Source organism: Arvicola amphibius, chromosome 2 (assembly GCF_903992535.2).
Source record: "Arvicola amphibius chromosome 2, mArvAmp1.2, whole genome shotgun sequence".
Lineage (NCBI taxonomy): Eukaryota > Metazoa > Chordata > Mammalia > Rodentia > Cricetidae > Arvicola > Arvicola amphibius.
The window spans coordinates 120987132-121006719 of record NC_052048.2 but is presented as its reverse complement, the minus strand read 5'-3'; the positions used below and the strand labels follow the sequence as shown (position 1 = coordinate 121006719).

General features: G+C 44.1%; 1 protein-coding gene across 1 annotated transcript in view; it reads left to right on the top strand.

Moving 5' to 3' along the window:
- The window catches only part of Tmem178a (transmembrane protein 178A), a 57689-nt gene extending 38372 nt beyond the window's left edge, over positions 1 to 19317 (top strand). The window contains exons 2-4 of the mRNA XM_038319205.1: positions 3422 to 3535; positions 6858 to 6995; positions 18347 to 19317. Of these exons, the coding sequence (XP_038175133.1) occupies positions 3422 to 3535; positions 6858 to 6995; positions 18347 to 18588 (494 nt within the window). The 3' untranslated portion in view covers positions 18589 to 19317. The remainder of the gene's footprint in view (positions 1 to 3421; positions 3536 to 6857; positions 6996 to 18346) is intronic.
- Positions 19318 to 19588: the final 271 nt, after the last annotated feature.

Genomic DNA, 19588 nt, shown 5'->3' with positions numbered 1-19588 from the left:
ACTTAAGAGAAGGACTTCAGAGGTCTTATGGCTGCTCTCTAATCCCGCCTTTGCTCACACCTTCTCTTCTAATTCTGTCGAAGTCTGGAGTCTTTTTTTTCCCCAAGAGTGGAGCACTGGGAACATAGGACATTTTTCTTGTACACTAAGTTTAGGATGTCCGGGCTTCACCATCAGACCCATCACCTTTGAGACCTTTGAGGGCTGCTTGTAGATCTGGTCCCTTCCTTTGCTGCCTTCTGATGCCACCTTCGGCATCCTTGGCGATTAAGTTTAGACTTACATCCCAGGAGAAGGAACTGCATCTGATGACATATCTGGTGCTTTCCTCCTTTCTGATCCCAGCAGAGCACCCAGCTGCCTGCCTTCTTGCTGTGCTTCACCTCCTGGGGTCCTGCCTGCTACTGCCGCAGGGCGGAGGAGGGTCGTCCTGGGAATGTTTGCGGTGGTTTAAGGAAGCATGTGGTCTCCTATGTGCAGAAGTTGTTTTAAAGCCAGTCTCTGTGAGTCTGAAAAAACTATTGATTTTTCCCCTCAATTCTGTACCTTTTCTCCAGCATGAAACAGCTTCCAAGAGATGCAGGTGGGGAAAGCCAGGGATGCAGCCACATAGCCAGTCTAATCTCCTAATAACATGTGTAGACAGGTGTAGAAGATACACAGACAGAACCGTCCACCATGAAGCAGCTTTCTCTCCAAACGTGTTCATGTCGGTACTAAGTTGGAAAAATCAATTTTTCACACTGAATCAACCATATATTTTAGAATAATAACAACTGTAGAAATCTGTAGAATTAGCATGAGTTTCCAAAAGTTAAAGAATCTGAGTTTCTAAAAGCTAAAGAATTCAGTCTGTCTAACAGCATACACATTGAGACTTGCTTACTGCCTTGTACTGGGGCCTCAGGCTAATTATTTAGCCTCTGTGCTCCAGACTTTTTCTATCTAGTGGAAATATACCTGGGGTCATTGGTGACTATCCGTTGGATTCTTCTTGCGTGTGTATGTGTGTGGACTGTGGAACATGTGTGTCTTTCCCTGTGTGGGTGCTAGTGCATGTGCGTGTGTGTAGAAGCCAAAGGTTGATGTTGGGTGTCATAATTCTTCTCCACTCTAGGCACCGAGGCAGAACACCGCACTTGAACCCTGAGCTCGCCTTTTCCAATAGTTCAGCTAGTCAGCTTGTACTGGGGATGCCCTCTCCCTGCTTCCCACGTGGGACTGCAGATGGCCACCGCACCCAGCCAGTATTTATGTAGGCGTTAAGCAGCTGCCTTATCATTTATCATGCTTTTGGGGCAAGCCTTTGACCTGCTGAGCCACCTCCCCAGCCCCTCAAGTGGGTTTTTGTCCAATGGTTTTTCGGTGTGCCTGGGATGATCCGATCATTTCTATATTCTGTTCAATATATGTGGAATGCTGCACGAACTGAATTTTGTAAAGTAAGCCAATTTGTATTCCTGAGAGATATCTCATTTGGTCATGATGCATGACTTTCTAAAATGCTGCCAAGCTGAGATTGCTAGGATTGGGAAGAAATTTTGCATACAAAAATATTAAAGAATGTTACATATTTTCCTGGGACTGGGGAGTTGACTCACATGGTAAGTACTGGTAAGGGTATGAGGACCCAATTTTGATCTGCAGAACCCATGCTTTTTGTTTGTTTGTTTTACAATAAATATAAAAAAGAGATTGGTGGGATGGTGCAGGCAGGGATGGTGCAGGTTGAGATCCCAGCACTTGGAATGTGGAACCAGGTTGGTCCCTGAAGACTTGTATATTGGCTGGTCAGTCCAGCTAGTCAACTTAGTGAGTTTCAGGCCAGTAAGAGGTCCTGTCTGAGAGAGAGAGACAGAGAGAGAGAGAGTATGAGAGAGGGGTGGAGGGAGGGAGAGAGGGAGGAAAGGAAGGAGTGAAGACAGAAGGAAGGAAGTAGGGAAGGACAACAAGGCAGGTAGTACCTGAGGAGTCTCACCCAAGGCTGTTCTCTGATCTCACACACACATGAACACATATGTACTTATGTTTGCACCCACACATAGACACACATAACTTCCTTTCTTGTGATGTCTTGGTTTCTGAAGAGCTAGGAGGCATTTTCTTCACTTCCATTTGACTTTTTTTTTTTTTTTTTTTAAAAACTTACGAGTCTGAGAATTACTGTTCTTCTTTAAGCATTTGGTAAAACTCCCCAGCTGTCTTGGGCTTTTCCTTACAGGACATGCTTTACCAGGTTAATTACAAACTCCCTTCCTTTTCTTATTATAGATATAGTCAGATTAGATTACCTATTGCCTCGAGTTAGCCTTTGAGTGTGTGTCTTCCTAGGAATTTCTTTTGTCCAATCTAGTATTAGTGTTTGGCAGATCCCCAGTGTTTATTTCTGTAAGATTAGCCCTCCTTTCACTATCTGATTTCTTTCTTTTTTTTCTGTTTTCTTCCTGGGTGTCTAGCCACTAGAGATTAATTTGTAATCTATGAGGATTCTCCAGTGCACAGCTGCTCGGGTTAAAGGGCTGTCATGCACTCATGCTGCTTTTAAAGTCAGTGTAATGAGATGCGTTTACTCAAACAACTGGCCATGATGACGGGACCGAGGGAAGTATGTTTTGTTTGTTGCTGCATTTTAGGAGAACAACGCTGTTTATAGGATTCAGAAGACTTTAGGAGAACAGACACATAAAGTCATTCAATGAACGCATTGGGTAGGAGGATGAGGAAGAGGGCTGAAGAAAACCCAATAGCTACACAAGACCATATCAAATGGGAGACTGGCCATGTCACCCGATGAGGGGAAGAGAGGAATTCCTCTTCCATCAAGACTAAAGTCTTCCTCAAGTTCCATAGTTCAAGGCTGTAACGTTAAGGAACGACTCAAGCTGCTGGAGGACTAAACAGACTTTTGTTTGGCAATTGTAGCTGGGCCCTAAACCACCATGTAGAAGCTGACTATGGGAAAACGTCTTCTAGTTTCCAAATAACACATATACTAATGAATTTTGGGGATGAAGCTTAATAGAGAGTTTGAGACTGGATCAAATTTAGAAAAGGCATTTAAATGTTAATTTAAAAGTCTAGGCTAGTTTTCTTCAACCATTCCCCCCCTGAATAGCTTTGTATTTAAGTCATACAAACTTATTTAGTATTGAAAGGCATCATATCTATATACATATATATTTAAATATATGTATATATACACACTCATAAAAATGCATTTAAATGGAATGTGAGTTTTAAAATCTATTTTAAGGTTTTGTATTTTGCTGCCACGAGTGGCCTCTGTTAGTGGCAGCAATCAAGAGATTCCTTACCCTTTTCCCATTCATTCCCTGGTTCAGGATAAATTATTCTGCCTTGGACTCCAGAATTCTATTACAAATGAAAAGGCTAGCAAATCACATTTCTTATTTCTTTCAAGGAATTGCACAGCGCTGCACAGCTATCAAGTACCACTTTTCCCAGCCCATCCGCTTAAGAAACATTCCTTTCAATTTAACCAAGACAATCCAGCAAGATGAATGGCACCTGCTCCGTAAGTATTTCTGGGGAAGGATCAGCCAAAAAAAATGCCGCCTCCCTCTTAAGTTTGGGTTGACAGCTGTTTGTCCTGTGTACCCTCTGGTCCTAGCCGAACTTGGTCAGACACTCCAAGTGTCAGTTCGCTGTGCTGTGAACACTGCATGTTTATAATTCAAGAGTGAGAGCAATCAGGTATGATGCTCTCTACATGACAGGGCTGTGTGCCTGTCTGCCTGAGTGGCATTGCTAACTAACATCAGGTGACTGAAACTTATTTTTTAAGTTGTATTTTTAATTATGGGCCCTTAGAGGCCAGACACACTGCTAGATCTTCCTAAAGCTGGAGTTACAGGCGATTGTGAGACACGCAACATGGGTGCTGGGAACCAAGCTCAGATCATCTTCAAGAGCCATCTTCCTAGCCATCTTCCTAGCCATATTCCTAGCCCATCTCATTTCCCCACCCTCCCAGTCAGTGGGTTATACGGACTTACCCTGGGAATTATACCTTCACTGCTCTCATTTTTTTCTTTATATAATGTTTATTTTAGCTGCTGTGTTTAGTTCAGAACATTGTATTTTTGCTGAAGATTGTCTCTTAGAACCGCTCTTTTTCACTGTCATGGAAGTGTGAAAGTATAGGTAAGAACATGTGACATGAAACTGGAAAGGATGGCTATTTACCCGGAAGTTGTTGATTCTAGCTGGCTAGTGGTGGGTGGCACTGAGTTCTTCCCAGTGTGCTCTCAGTCAGAAGTCAGCGTTGCTGTCTTTTCCAGTGAGCAAGTGAAGAGGGCTGTGGTCATGTTGCTTGGTGGAGAAAGCCACTCTGGACGCTGCCTCAGTGAATCTCTCTGTAGAGCAAAAAGCGCTCTCCCAAACCTCATGGCAAATGGGGAGGCTCAAATTTAGGACTTAGAAAGTCACTGGATAAAAGCTAGGCAGTGGTGGCACATGCCTTTAATTCCAGCATTTGGAGGCAGAGGCAGGAGAATCACTGAGTTCAAGACCTGCCTGGTCTATAGAGTGAGTTCCAGGATGACCAAGGCTACACAGAAACCCTGTCTCAAAAAAAAAACCAAAAGCAAAAGTCATTGGATAAAACTTGGCTTATTTTCTGAGAGCATAATAGTCTTCTCGGAAGTTCTTTCTTGCTGGCCAATTTGAATAAGCATTTCATGGTAGTCCCATCCAGTCTCACCTGAGTGGTCTTCCTTCCTAACGCCTTATCAGCAGCCTTGAAGGCTTTAAAAATATATATAGGGTTCTGCAAATTACCTCATCTCTTTAACTCTCCAAGTTTGGACCTCTTTACCCAGCAAGGCAACGAACGATTTGAGCGTCAGCCTTGGGGGAGTTTCTAAGAGGAAGATGTTTTCAGTGCACGCATGCCTGACTGTGTCTAAGAAGCCATGCTTGGTGATCTGTACCCGTTTCCCAGTGAGGACTCCACCATGGCTGGAGCTGACTGCAGGCCGCTGTAGGTTATGCCTCACTTTTGTGGTTTGTAGTAGTTGCAGAAGACAGGTCTTTCACATCACAGGGCCTTGGGATGCTGTAGCAAATGATTGAGCTATTATTAGCCTCTCTCCACACATGCGGCCATCTCCAAAGTCTTTGTACCCATAACGCTAAATTCAGCATATTTAAATTGTTATTCTCCATAACCCCTTATTTTGTGATGTATATTTTCTCTTTGGAGGGAGGGAAAAGCCCTGTTTTAACTCCGATTAAAAAATGTAAAAGCTCCGAGGTGGAAATAAGGACTCCTTTTGAAGAAATGGAGAAACCTAGCTGGGCAGGGGAGATGCACACCTTTAATTCCAGCACTCAAGAGGCAGAAGAAGGTGGATCTCTATGAGTTTGAGGCCAGCCTAGTCTACTGAGTAAGTTCTAGGATAGTCAAGGCTACACAGAAACACCCTGTCTTAAAACACAACAGCAAAAAACAAAAACAAGCAACCGACCAACAAACAAAAAAACCAAGAAATAGGGAAACCTGCATGTGGCTAAGATGCTATGGTCAAGATTGGAAGCTACTGTAGCCAGTCTTCCCTTCCCATAGTGCCTCTGGGATACTTCCACAGCAGCAGAGAAACCTTGCTGTGTGCGGAGATCTACTGCAGAGTATTTTGTTCAGACTTGTTGCCTGGCCTTGAGGGCATTAGGTGTGTTCATGGGAACACTGGTTTTAAGATGCATGGTAGACTTCAAACATCTAGGTAAGAGACTGAAAAACATCTTTTCAGTTTGTGTTTTTCCTAACAAAGACAGGAGCAGAAGCAGGAAAGACAGAAAGAAACAATGTAAAAGTAAAATAACCAGAAGGCAGGCAACCTGAATGTTGCAAGTGGAAGACACCTTGGTATATAGAGTAGCGGTTCTCCATCTTCCTAATTCTGCCACCTTTCAATATAGTTCCTCATGGTGTGGTGGCCCCCAATGGAAAAAAAAAATTTTTGTTGCTATTTTATAACTATAATGTTGCTACTGTTGTGAGTTATAATGTAAATATCTGATATGCAGGATCTCTGATATGTAACCCTCAAATGGGAGGTGACCCACAGGTTGAGAACAGCCGATACAGATGTCAGTTAGGCATACACATACAGTGGAGACTTGTCCCGTGGGCATAGTCTCTTTTTAGCCTGGGCAAATAGGTGAACTGTTGCTCTGTCCCATGGGTATGGTCCCTTTTTAGCCTGGTAAACAGGCACTCCGCTTGTGAGATCAGTGTTCGGTGCTGGGAGGGTGTTTCTGAGCAGCTAGCTGTCTCGATTGTGTACCATAGGCTTCTGCTTCCTTCTCCACGGTGCCTTCACCTTCTCACATTCTCTTAAACACTTGTCGGAAATAGACAGAGTAGCTACAAATGAAAAATACAAAACTAATTGGCAACTAGGATGCTCAGACAAAATCCTCTTTTAGTACAAGCTTGGCTTCTAGGCTCTTCCTTCCAAAGAGGGAGAAGCCAGGTTAATAACAGCTGCTGTGCTGTGCTGACCTTCCTCTGGGTTGTTCTTTGACGGCTGAGAATGTGTTTCTTGAATCTTCCTCACCCACTTAACTGCGGATCTTGTTTGTCACTCACGTTTATCCTGGGGTTGTCCCCTCCTCTGTTCTGTAGCTGTAACTGAGTTCCTGGACACAGAGGGGTACAGTGATATTGGTTTACTCATCCCAGGTTGAGAATCCCCCAAATCCTCCACCCTGCAGACCCCACGCCTGCCTGTCTGCTTCTTCTCACAATGTATGGAACTCTCTGTCCTGTAGTTTTCAGTCATTTTCCCGACCCTGACTCTGATTTTGATGGTCTGTTTCTGCTTTGAGATTAGATCTAAGAAGAATAACAGCTGGCTTCCTGGGCATGGCGGTGGCTGTCCTACTGTGTGGCTGCATCGTGGCCACTGTCAGCTTCTTCTGGGAAGAAAGCCTGACCCAACACGTGGCTGGACTCCTGTTCCTCATGACAGGTATACTGTACACTGTTGACTTCCTCTCTGCGGCCCAGGATTCAGTGTGGTCATATCACTATTAATTATGTTTTTACCGGTGTGAAGAGAGCAAGCAGAAGACGCTCCTTCAGCTTTCGGAGGAAACAGTGCATTGCCTCTTTTCCCCCAGTGGTGCTGGTATTTTCTGTCTCATGGTCTAATTCTATACCTTGAATTCTGGCTTGGGCTCTCGACAAAGATGGGCCACTTTTTCTCAGGATCACTCAAAGAGAGGAAGGTCAGCAGCTGCAAAGGTCCCCTCTCCATCCATGGACCTGAGATGGTGACCTTGGCATTACTGTTGGAGGACTTCCTGTGTTCTTGGTCTTAGAGACACAGCCTCTCTAGCAGGCAATGCCGCTGCCCATCTTTATTGCGGAGAGACATAAGAAGTGATTTGTGATAGCAATATAAGCAGGGAAGATGAGCAGCGTGTGGTCTGGTTGGGTGATACTGAGGCAACAATTTCTGGGTTGACTCATGAGAAGCCAGAAGTTGGGAGAGAACTGTGGGCTAAGGAAGCCACCAGCCCCAGACTCTGGGTAAGCATTAGATGAGTGTGTTCTGAGCAATAGGAGAAGGAGAGACCAAATTGTTAGAGATCCCTTAATGACAAGAAGACCTTGAATTTGAAGTGAAGATGATGGAAACAGCTAGAAGGTTTCATGGAAGGATGGCTTTGCTTAAAGCATAAGGGGTGTGGAGACATGGCTAGGGTTTTTTGGTTAACAAGTGAAAGACATTTTTGTGTAAAAGGGAGGTGGGAGTTGGGTCAGTGGCTAGCGGAAGGTGGCTACAAAGAAGAAATGGTTTTCTTTTCAGCCTTCACAGAAAGTGACGTGTGACTAATGAGAGAATGCCAAATTAGGTCTCACCAAGTCGACCCAGCAGAAGAGCCAACACTACTCTAGACGACAACCATCTCCACTCCTGTGGTTTTGGTACTTAAGTGACCATGGCATGATTTTTCTCCCCCAGTACTTTCCCTCTGTTATAGGTGATTTATCAAACCTGTGTTTTGGCAGCAGCATGCCTCCAGGACTGACGCTATCTGGATCTCCACGCTATTAGCATATGCTAAGTGTACTAACCAGGGGGGTTCTTCATGGTATTTTCCTATACTTCCACGTCATCTTTTCTGCATTGCTCTCAGAGCCAACGGACGAAGGGTGCTTTCATTTCTAGCATGCACACCTCGTGGCCTTTGACATGACAAACAGTTCTCCTCCCTTTTTACTCCATTCTACTGGTTTTCCATGCAGTGGTGTGGCTTTGTCTGTAGACTGTCATAAACACCATCAACAAAATGTCCAGACAAACCATGGACTCTATATAGTCCTGAACAGAAAGCCAAGTTAGTTCTCCCAGGTTTAGAAGGCTATCTAGTGATGTAATTCAGGAAGGCTTGAAGCTGGTTCCTAAGTTTGGAAGGAGGATTTGAACCCTTAAAGCCAGACTCTGGGTCTGTGTCTATGAGCAGGCCAGACGAAGTGACCAAATTGTTTAAAGATTCTTCTAAACCTTGGCTGGGGATTCATAGTCAGCAAAAATCTCCTCCTTTTCTCTCCTCTTTGTTAGCTGCTCCCCAAATTTTTGGCTTCTAAGCCAAAATGCATCAAAGCGGTGCCGTTCGCTCCCCCTCAGCACTGCTTTGTTCTTCAGATAGAGTCTTGCTGTGTAGCCCTAGATAGCCTGGAACTTGCTGGCTTTGAACTCACAGCTGTCCCCGCTGTCCTCTGAGTCTATACATTATATTATTGCAGCTATACATTATAATGTCTGGCTGCTTCCCCCAAGCTCTTGAAAGGCCCCATGCCAAAAGTTGAAGAAGCATTTATTTATTTTAAAGGCCATCTTTACTATGCATGAGTAACTAAAGATGTTCAGAATACGAAACAGCCATTACTATTGAAACAAATCACAAAGCCACACACGCCAGGTCTAACAGTTCTGGGGAGGCCAAGGAGATGGTTGTTCCAGGAAGGAATGTGAAAACCCAGTGTCTTGAAGTGGCTGGCAGTTTTCAGGGTGCTGTGTTCTTCTGTCACTTGAAGAAGGATGTAGGGAGGTTCCTTTTTGTTGATACAAACAGTGCCTCCATATTCCTTCCAGGACACCAAGGTAGTGGTTAAATCCAGGTGGCTGAAGCCCCTTTTCAGGTAGTGGCAGGCAATGAAGAATCAAAGAATTGATTTTAATTAAGCAGGCTGTCTTCAGCAGCTCTAGACAGCAGCCCTCCCACAGATTCTTGATGCTAAACTTAGCCCCCTCTAATACACTGGCATCTTCATTCTCTGCCTGAACTGATTAGCTGGCCCTTCAGTGGGAACCCCAGTGATGTGATAGCTGAGCTGTTAAAATGAGGGGCATAGAACAACCTTCCTCTTTCAACCACGCTGCCCAGGACCAGCCTTGTTAAACTGCGGATGTAGTGACTGCTTCCAGACTATCAGCTTGCATCTGAGAGCTGGGCTGCAACCCCATATGCCTGACCCCTACTCTCCAGCCTTGCATGGGTTCCCAGAGAAAGACTGGGGGTGTCACATTAGACCTATGATATCACATGCTCTGAAGTTACACGCTCTGGCACAGTGACATACACAGAGGACTGAGCCAGCGAGACCCTCTTTTTCTAGCTTTGAGCGCCTGCCTGTTGCTAGAGTGTCCTGTTTTCAACGCAGTGTGAACGAGTCCTCTGTCCACATTAAAGGATGAATGAATGAAACTTCTGGGTTGGTGAGATTGCTGACTCAGCAAAGTGACTCTGCAGTCCCCAACAGCATGAGGGCCTCAATTTAATCCTCAGAACCCACGTTAAAATATAATTCTGGATGTGGTGGTGTGTGCTTGTAATCTCAGTGGTGGGGAGGTGAAGACTGGAGGGTTTCTAGGTGTAGCTGGCCAGCCCTAGCCACGCCTGCTCAATGAGCTCCAAGCCAATGAGCGTCCTTGTCTCAAAGAAGGTAGAGAAAGTTCCTCAGGGTTGTCCGAAGACTTTCATGGACATGTGTACACGCACTCAAGCACATACATGTAGACACATGCAAAACCAACCAAACAAAAACAAGTAAATGAAGTGTTCTATTAGATGACAGTAGTAATTAATATAGCTGTCATTGTTACCATTGGAGAGTTAATTTGTTCAATATTTTCGGTTTTAGTCTAGTTTTTAATCTGTTATAGAATTTTAATCTGTCTTATATTGCATTTGTGTGTGTATGTGTGTGGGGTGTGTGTGTGTGTGTGTGTGTGTGTGTGTGTGTGTGTGTGGTGTGTGCTTCCCTGTGCTTGTGGAGGCCAGAGAACAACTTGTGGGATTCATTTTTCTCCTCCATTGTGTGGCTTTCCAGGTTTGGACTCAGGGCTGGGCAAACACCTTCCTTCATCTGCTGAAACCTCACCCTGATTTGTCTTCCCCAAAGCTCTTGTGTTCCATTTTCCTCCCTGGGTGCAGGTCTCAGGATCAACTGTACCCATTGTCCTTCAAAGACTGAACCCTTCTGGAAGAGCGCACGTGGGTGTGTCTTGTGACACCCCCATGCTGACTGTAGAGAAAAGGGCAGAGTGCAGGTAGCCCCTTCAAAACCTCAGAAGCAGCCAGCACCCACCCTGGCCTGGCCCTCCTTTGCTTCAGTACATCTAAGTAAAGGGGTCTGAGTCTAGAATGATCGAGGCTGCCCATCAACTCCAACCCTAAACCACAGACTCTTGATACATTACCTGAAACCCTGGGGACTAAATGGGTTTTAAAATTAAAGACCTAAATATTTTATTTTCGTAAAAGGCACACGTGTTCTGTGTTATCTAACATGTCAGCAGGGTCTGGGGCATTGTTGCAAAATCAAATACATTAACATTTTTGCAACAAAATGTATGGATTTTCACACTAAGCAGGAGCAGTGACGGCTGTCAGCCTTACGGACAGGGCAGACTTTGCCTCTAAAGGAAATGGATGCAATATTGCAGAAAAAGATTAGATCTTTTTTAAGGAATTGGAGATTGTGGATCTCTACATTGTGTTTGTTTACTTATTTTTTTATGAGTTTTGTCTGCCTCTACTAGGCCCGCCACATCATTTAGCTGAGAGGACAGAGGTGAGGCTTTTTGAGTTAATCTATGTGAAAAGGAGCAAGTCTTTTTTTGCTGAAAGGGCAGAAAGACCAGAATGAAGGGCAGGCTATCTTCTGAAGGCATATGGCAAAGAAAATCGATGTTTATGCCTCTGGGTGTTGTAGTTGGTTGTTTATCAAGCAGGCTAAGCATAGGGAAGCAACTTTTACTCTTGAGCCTTTTAAGCACTTCGAAGGAGGGAGATTAAAAAAGAATGGGGCCTGGTTAGCCTAATTACATCTTCCAAGCTGGCCATGGGCACCTCTGAGGTTTTAGGGAAGAAATGGGGCTGCTGATCTGGGACAGTGGCGTGAGTTATTTGCTGTCCTGATCTAAAAATATCCCCTGCAGTCCTGCTCTTCTGTGATGTCATGATGTGTTCTAATTAAGAATATCGGCAGAAAACCCTTTAATATTTTATAAGAGAAGTAGCTGCACATGTGGGTTGTCAGGAAAGCGGCAATTATTCACGCTTTGAAGATACGCCCAGACGTAGCCAGGAGCAAGCTCAGGACAGGGGACCTCGCTCTCCCGGGGCCACTGTCTGGGCTGGAAGTATGAGCTTGCTGGGGGAGAAGAAAGGGGAAGGGAAAGCTGGAGGGGAGAGCTAACCTCTCTCCGTATGAATCCTCAAGGTAGACCTTAGGTTTTTTTTTTTTTTTTTTTTTTGAATGTTTGCATACAGAAACACCTCTCTTTCTTTGTACCTGGTATGAATTAGGCCGCTGCTGACAAGAATGAGGTATTATCTGAAGTAACTTGATGAGTAGGCAGTTCCTTCATGGGACAGTTTGGTACAAACTACTTTTTTTTAAGTTTTTTTTTTTTTTAAAAAAGATTTATTTGCATTGTGTGTGTCTGAGTAGTTTTGCCTGCATGTGAATTTGTGTAGTATGTGCAAGCAGTGCCCAAGAAGACCAGAAGAGGGCACTGGATCACCTGAAAATGGAGTTACAGATAGTGTGAGCCAACATGTGGGGGGGGGGGGGGGGGGCGGGATTCAAACCTTGATCCTCTAAGACCAGCAAGGGCTCCTAACCACTGAGTCATCTTATCAGCCCCCATGAATTACTTCTTAAAAGGGTATTAACCAGCTAATTGTTGCGGCGCACCACACCCGTCTGCACCCTATGCGCCACCCTACAGTTCGTGAACTGGGCAAGGGGCTGGAGATTGAAACACACAAAGACACACAGACAGAGAGACATGGGTCATCTTTGAAACAGAAATGCCCCCTTCATTGTGTAAAAGAGCCGCTTATATAGGGAACCTTAACTGATAGCCATGCCCCAGCCAAATGCACCAGAAACCATTCCCCTGCCATCAGGAACTCCTGAAGGTCTCATGCTCAGAGCAGCTGCAAGCTGTCTCAGAGCAGAGGAAAACAAGTTGTTTACAAGAAATTCAGGATCTTGGGGTTCACAGCTCCCAACAAATTGTAGAGCTCAGTTTTATTTAGCAGGTACCTTTGCTTTCACTGCACGTCAGGAAATGGTAGAATGCTTTGGGTCCCAGAGCTTCTATGTGATCCTCCAGATAATACAAAGCTACCTCTCATCTAAGCAGAACTAGGTCTGGGACATAGATGATAAATAGGTGGTAATATAGTGCATTAAGACAGCACAGCCGGCCGGGTGGCGGTGGCGCACGCCTTTAATCCCAGCACTCGGGAGGCAGAGGCAGGCGGATCTCTGAGTTCGAGGCCAGCCTGGTCTACAAGAGCTAGTTCCAGGACAGGCTCTAGAAACTACAGGGAAACCCTGTCTCGAAAAAAAAAAAAAAAAAAAAAAAAACGGAAAAAAAAGACAGCACAGCCTTGCTAAGACCTGTAAAATAAATAGAAGTATATTCTGTTCAATTCGCAGACCCAACACACTCAATACTTAGGGTTAAGTTGAATTTTCCACAATTTATATGTTGGTTCCCCAGCCCTCAGGATCTCAAAGTGTGACTTAACTTGGAAACAAGGACTTTAAAGAAAACCTCACATGAAATTAGGGCAACATGTTGTGTCATAAGCCGGTGGAGATGGTGCTGGTCTTAGAGAAGGGGGAGCTTTGAAGATGTGAGGCGAAGGCAGCCGTGCCCAAGGGAAGGTGGTTTCAGAGGCAAGCCATTATACCAATGCCTTGAACTTAGACTCACAGCCTCTGGAATTCTGAGAAAACAGCTGTGTTCAGTTCCCTGCCTCTCTACCTGTAGTACATTGCTACAGTAGCTCTATCAAGGTCATATATGTGAACACAGTAAGGCATGTGAGGGGTTAAAATGGAGCTCCTAGGAAAGCTGGCCTTAACTATGGGTCTGGCTGAAGTAAGCATGCCTTTGTAATTCAAAACAAGTTTTTTTTTTCTGATATGATCAAATTTAGGATTATGTGTTTGTTTGTTTTGAGACAGGGTTTCTCTATGTAGCCCTGGCTGTCCTGAGACTCACTATGTAGACCAGGCTGGCCTTGAACTCACAGAGACCCACCTGCCTTTGCCTCTGAAGTACTGGGATTAAATGGATGCTATACCCAGGAGGATTAAAAAAAAATCTTGCATGTGACAAGCTTCTTTTTACACGATCTTGTAAAAGTTTGTCTTCCCTTAGTACATGTCCTTGTACAACCGTGAATAAGCCCTTCCACGGAACCAAGACCGTCTCTAGCCCTAGTCCCTTGCAGACTTGCTCAGGATGCGAGGGTCCAGATGGAATGGCTCTTCTTCTCCATCTCTCCTTGTTTGTTTTTGTTTATTTTTTTTTGTCTCATCTAGAGCAACCCCAAGAGGTTTCAGAAGGAGGGAAGACAACGCTGGAGACCATAGGGGCATGTGGGAAGAGGGAAGGGCAGACAGGGGACACCTGAGTGGGCCAGTGGGCCTGCCCTCCCTGCCCTGCAAGGAGATAAAATTGCATCAGTTTGATGAGTATCTCTTCCCCAAAATGGACCTGAGTGGCAGGGAGAAGCATGAGGTATTCCATGGTAAAATAAACACAGGTAAAAAAGGGAAAAAAAGCCAGAGAAAGGGACAATCAAATTTGTAAGATGTGTTAGCCTCTGTAGTTATGACAAAATCCCTTTTCCATTGAAAAGGAAGAAAGGTTTGGTTTGGTTTTGGAGTTCATGGTCTCAGAGTCTTTCAGTCCATGGTCTCTTAGCTCCATTGCTTTGGGCCCAGAATAAGCCTATGGGGTTCCAATAGCCCCCAAAGGATCCCCCACTGTGACCTAATTTCCTTCTACCAGTCCCTATCTGTCAAAGATCCCACTGTCTCCCAGTCATGCTCACTGTGAAATACATTAAGAGAGTGGTCGGCTCCGGAAAGAGGCAGACACATAATTACCTGCCTTTCCCCAATTGGCCACTCTATTTATGATTATATTAAACATTTGGTGCTGTGACCTGGAAAAGGAGGCTAACTCTAACCTCTCTTGCCCCCCCCCCTCCCGTCTTTGCTTTCCTCCGGACTTTATGCTCATGGGGTAATTATGTGTCAGCTTTCTTTCTCAGACCCACCACTGACATACAATTATTATTATTATATGTAACACAGACTGATAAACAAGATAGACTCACAGCCTTTGATGGACATTTAAACTCCAAATTGAAACACAAGGCACGTTAGATCCAAGAGTGAGGGCGGAAGCTAAAAAGTATGCCAAAATCGTCTCTCTTTTGCTCCCAGGAGGGGCACAGATTAAGCTGTAGGGAACTTCAGGCCCTGGCATATTGGTCAAGAAAAGAAATCCAGTTAGATACCCTCCACACAGTGTCCATGAGGTCTGAACTCACCAAGGGCCCGGAAACGCATCCTCATTCAGGACACAAGGCCGAGAGAAATCTTTGCCCTGACCATGTTTTCAGATTAGCATCCTTTCTTATTCAGCATGAACCCAGGGTGTGATCGTAAAATGAGTCACACCAAAGGCAGCTTCACGGAGTTCTTGGAGGGAAGAGTGCTCAGAAAAGTCAACATTTTAGATAAAATCAAAGGGAATTCATTCAGAAAGCAATGTAAGCTGCTGCATTTTTTTTAAAGCTTAGTTTCCTAATAATACGACAGTCACAGAGAGGTCTTAGGGAATATACTTATTCTGTGTCTTATTTGGGATTAGCAGAATTATGAGCGTTATAAGGGACTTGCGTTGGCAAGCCCGTTCTACACGAAGGCCCGAGGGAAGGCGAGGCAATATCAGGGTCACACGGAGCTGAGACTACAATGAATATTTCTTGCAGCCCAGCCCAGTGCGTTTTACATCAAAGGATGCTTGGAAAGACTGAGTTTGAACTCAAGCTTTCAGAGGTCATTAACATCATGCTGCTTGTAAAAACGTTGGCTTTTAGGCAGTCAGCTGTATGCAGACTTCTGAGTGCAGAGTGAAGCTGTTTCCCTGGGAAGAGGTCATTACGGTTTACCTGTTGATTTTCCAGAGATCAATTTTCCCCCAACAGCCTTATTGTTCAAGTACCAGCATGCCTTTAGGGGCTTGTTGTTCACAAACATAGATTTTGTTGTCGGTGCAGTCGTGTGGGCAGATGTAAGGGCACTTGCTCTTCACCGGGTTTGGCTAAAGCAGGACATACTCTTTTAAATGGTCTTTTCCTCGACGAAAGAATGGTTTCCATCCACATTTCCCTACTGGACAACTCGGGTGATATGTCTGCTGCTAAAAACAAACAAATAAACAAAAAAGCAATGCAGAACTCGGTGGTGGTTGCATATGCCTTTAGTCTCAATAATTAGAGGCATAGATAGGCAGATTTCTGAGTTTGAGGCCAGCCTGGTCTACAGAGTGAGTTCCAGGACAGCTAGGGCTACACAGAGATACCCCATTTCTAGAACAAACAAACAAACAAACAAAAAACAGGGCAGAGCAGAAAGAAGTCAGACAATATTACTACTTTATTCTTTTCAGAAAAACAAAATCATTTATTTCTGAGCTTAGAAAACCAGACAAAAGGCAGGAAATACCAAATTATCTCAGACAGAGTACTTTTATTTTGGATTATTTATTTTCCAAGTGCACATTTGGAAAAAGACTTAGGTAATGTGCCTTTGGGTGATCCAAATGGAAGCAGACATCTAGAGCTTGTGAAACGCCATTAGGATGTAGGGTGATCTTTATTCCCCGCGAACTGCCTGCTCTGAGTTGGTTTCTCTGCTGGTGGCTTGATCTCCAAAGCTGCAGATTAAGACAGGGAAGAGTTTTTGCTTCCTTTTGCCTCTGTCTTCTCAGTTCTAAAAGCTGTGTCTCGTGTATCCCCAAGAATAGGAAAGCCATTTCCCAGCAAATAGACGCCTCTTCCATTGCCCACAGCAATAATCCAGGGTGTGATGAGAGACTGTGTGGGGCTTGGACGTTCTGACACTTGATTGAATGACAGTTTCTGCTCTCATTTGCTCATTTTAATTCACAGACTCTGCAAATGCCCCATTCTCCCTCCGTAAAACATTCCTGAGTGTCCATCAGGGAGCAGGAAGCACCTACATCCTTGGACTATCAAGTGGACACTAAGAAATACATTTATAAGTTGTGTGTGTGTGTGTGTGCGCGCGCACGCGCGCACCTAAATTTGGAGGTCAGGTGACAACCTCAGGTGACAATCTCTGAGTTGTACTTTTTCACGGTGTTCCTTACTAGCCCAGTGAGCTAAGCTGACTGGCTAGTAAGCCCTGAGTCTATCTGCCTGTCTTCCCCTTCTTAATGCTGTGATTGATAAGATAAGGTAAAATATTATTATATATTAGTCACTCAAATTAATTACAATTATTTGCGTGATTGATGTGCACGATACCTTTACTAAGATTTTTATATCAATTCCAAGACATAATTTATATTATTTGGAAATATTCATTATTTTATTTTATTAAAAAATTGTTCCTAGACATAATTTATATTATTTGGAAATATTCATTATTTTATTTTATTTTTTTAAAAAAATTGTTGAAGGCCTAGTGTGTGATAGATTCCGTATTTCACAAAAAACACAGCCACTTCTAATAATTCATTTAATTTTACAGGCAACATGATAAATATAATAATCCATTTTAAATGCTGAAGTGCACAAGTTGCCTTGCTACAATAAAACTGATGTGTACAAAAAAGAAAAGAAAGGATGACTTTGTATAATGGTTGCAACTCTATGAAAATGTAGGTCTGGTATAGAGTAAAGGAAATGACAGCTGTATTGTGTTAGATTTGAAAGACTGTTAGATTTCGCCCCCCCCTCCCCCGCCTGGAAAAAAAAAAAACAGAAATCTTAAGGTCTGGGAATGTCGCTCAGTTGGTGGAATGCTTGCCTCATATGCAGGAAGCCCAGGGTTCAGTCTCCAGCATTGCCTGAAGCCAAGTGTGGTGGTACAAGCTGGCGATCACAGCACCAAAGAGAGCGTGGCAAAGGGTCAGACATGCAAGTTCATCCTCTGTGTGTTCCAAGAAGAACCTGGGCTAAATGAAACCCCTTTTCAATAAAAACAAACACCACCACCACCAAAACACATGGCCTGGGAGATACCTCCTGAGAACTGGAGGTTGTCCCCAGGATTGGGAGACAGAGGTTCACTGCCCAGCCCAACCTTGGTTAAGCTCCAGGCTTAGGAGAGATGAGAGATCCTGTTTCAAAACAAAACAAGAAAAGTGAAGCCCTTAAGACTAGCACCTGAAATTATCCTCTGCCCACCATGTATAGCTGCACATGCATAGATACCAGCACATAACACTCATACATGTACACACACACACACACACACACACACACACACACACATACCCCCAAAACAAAAACAAAGACATTTGGGGGGGGGGGGCGCGTTCAAGACAGGGTTTCTCTGTGTAACAGTTCTGGAACTAGCTCTGTAGACCAGGCTGGCCTTGAACTCACAGATTCACCTGTCTCTGCCTCCCAAGTGCTGGGATCAAAAGTGTGTGCCACCACCATCCGGCCAAAGACCAGATTTTTTCTTTTTTTACAAAACTATTAAAAAAATAAGAACAAAACTAAATTGAAACATGCATTGTTACTTAAACTAGGCAAAACAAATCTGAGTGGCTCAGATTATCTGAATTTCCCCTTCTATTTGTCGATGCTTGCGGAATGAATTCGTTAAAAGTAATAGAATTCCAGGTGTTCCTGGATTTGGGCTGATCTGATTTTCACTGAGCCGTGTCTGGCGTTTTTCTGGACACAAGTAAAAGCGCAACTGATCGTTCTGTCCTCTTTGTATTCCTCCCAGGAATTTTCTGCACCATCTCGCTCTGCACGTACGCTGCCAGCATCTCCTATGATTTGAACCGGGTCCCGAAGCTAATTTACAGCCTGCCTCACGGTGTGGAGCATGGCTACAGCTGGTCTATCTTCTGCGCCTGGTGCAGTTTAGGCTTCATTGTGGCAGCTGGAGGTCTCTGCATTGCTTATCCGTTTATTAGCCGGACCAAGATTGCACATCTAAAGTCTGGCCGGGACTCCACAGTATAACTGTCTGTAAGCGAGAAGGCCCAGCTACCGAGTGGGGTCCATCACTCCTAAAGGGAGTGGAACTCAGCTCACACCAGGGTTCCAAGCACAAAGAGGTCTTTTACATTCCAACCTGTTGCCTGCAGCCCTTTCCAAATGATTGATAGAAAATCATGCAGAACCTCCCAACCTTCCTGAGGACAAGACTACTGTGGGTTCAAGTGCTTTAATGACTATTTATGCTTTGACTATATGAAAGGAGGAGCAATGCCACGGGACATTTATAGGCATCAGAAAAGAGGAACGGCGATGGAAAAATTTGTACAATTTCCACTTATTTCAGAAAGTTTGTATATAACGATCTCCGGAGAGTCGTTTCTATTTGCAAAAGGATTCGTAACAAAACGAGTATAATTTTCTTGTCACTGTATCAGGCTTGTTCGATTTTAATGCAGCATCTTCAGAAGGTGTCCTAATGGTGTCTTGTGTCAGCACCTGATATTTGTGCATTCTTTGTGGCTGTTTCTTGTCACCAGAGGATTCTTCTTCTTTTGCCTTATTATTACTTTTAATGAATTGAAGTCAACGCGCTGTCTTTGTACTGGATTCAAATGCATAAGAACAATAGAATGGTTGAGTAAGAACTGATTTGGAACACTATGCAGTATCGTTTGAAGTCTTGTCTGTTGTTTGGCTTTGTGTCTTTTTATGTTAACTGGGTTTCTGCATTAAATGACTGCCCCCTTGTTATTTTAGGTGTGTTTTTTCTCTGTCTTTTTAGCTGGGTCAACAAATCTCCCTAGACACAGGACAGACAAGAACTCTGCGTTGTTTTCAATTTTTTTGTTGTTGATTTGATTTGATTTGATTTGGTTTTTTTTTTTTTTTTTTTTTTTTAGGTCAGGTCTTGCTTTGTAGTCTGGCTTGTGGCTCACTGTGTAGCCCAGGCTTGCCTTGAACCTGCAGCCTGCAGTAATCCTTCTGTCTGGGTCCTCTGAGTGCTGAGCCCAAACTGTATGAA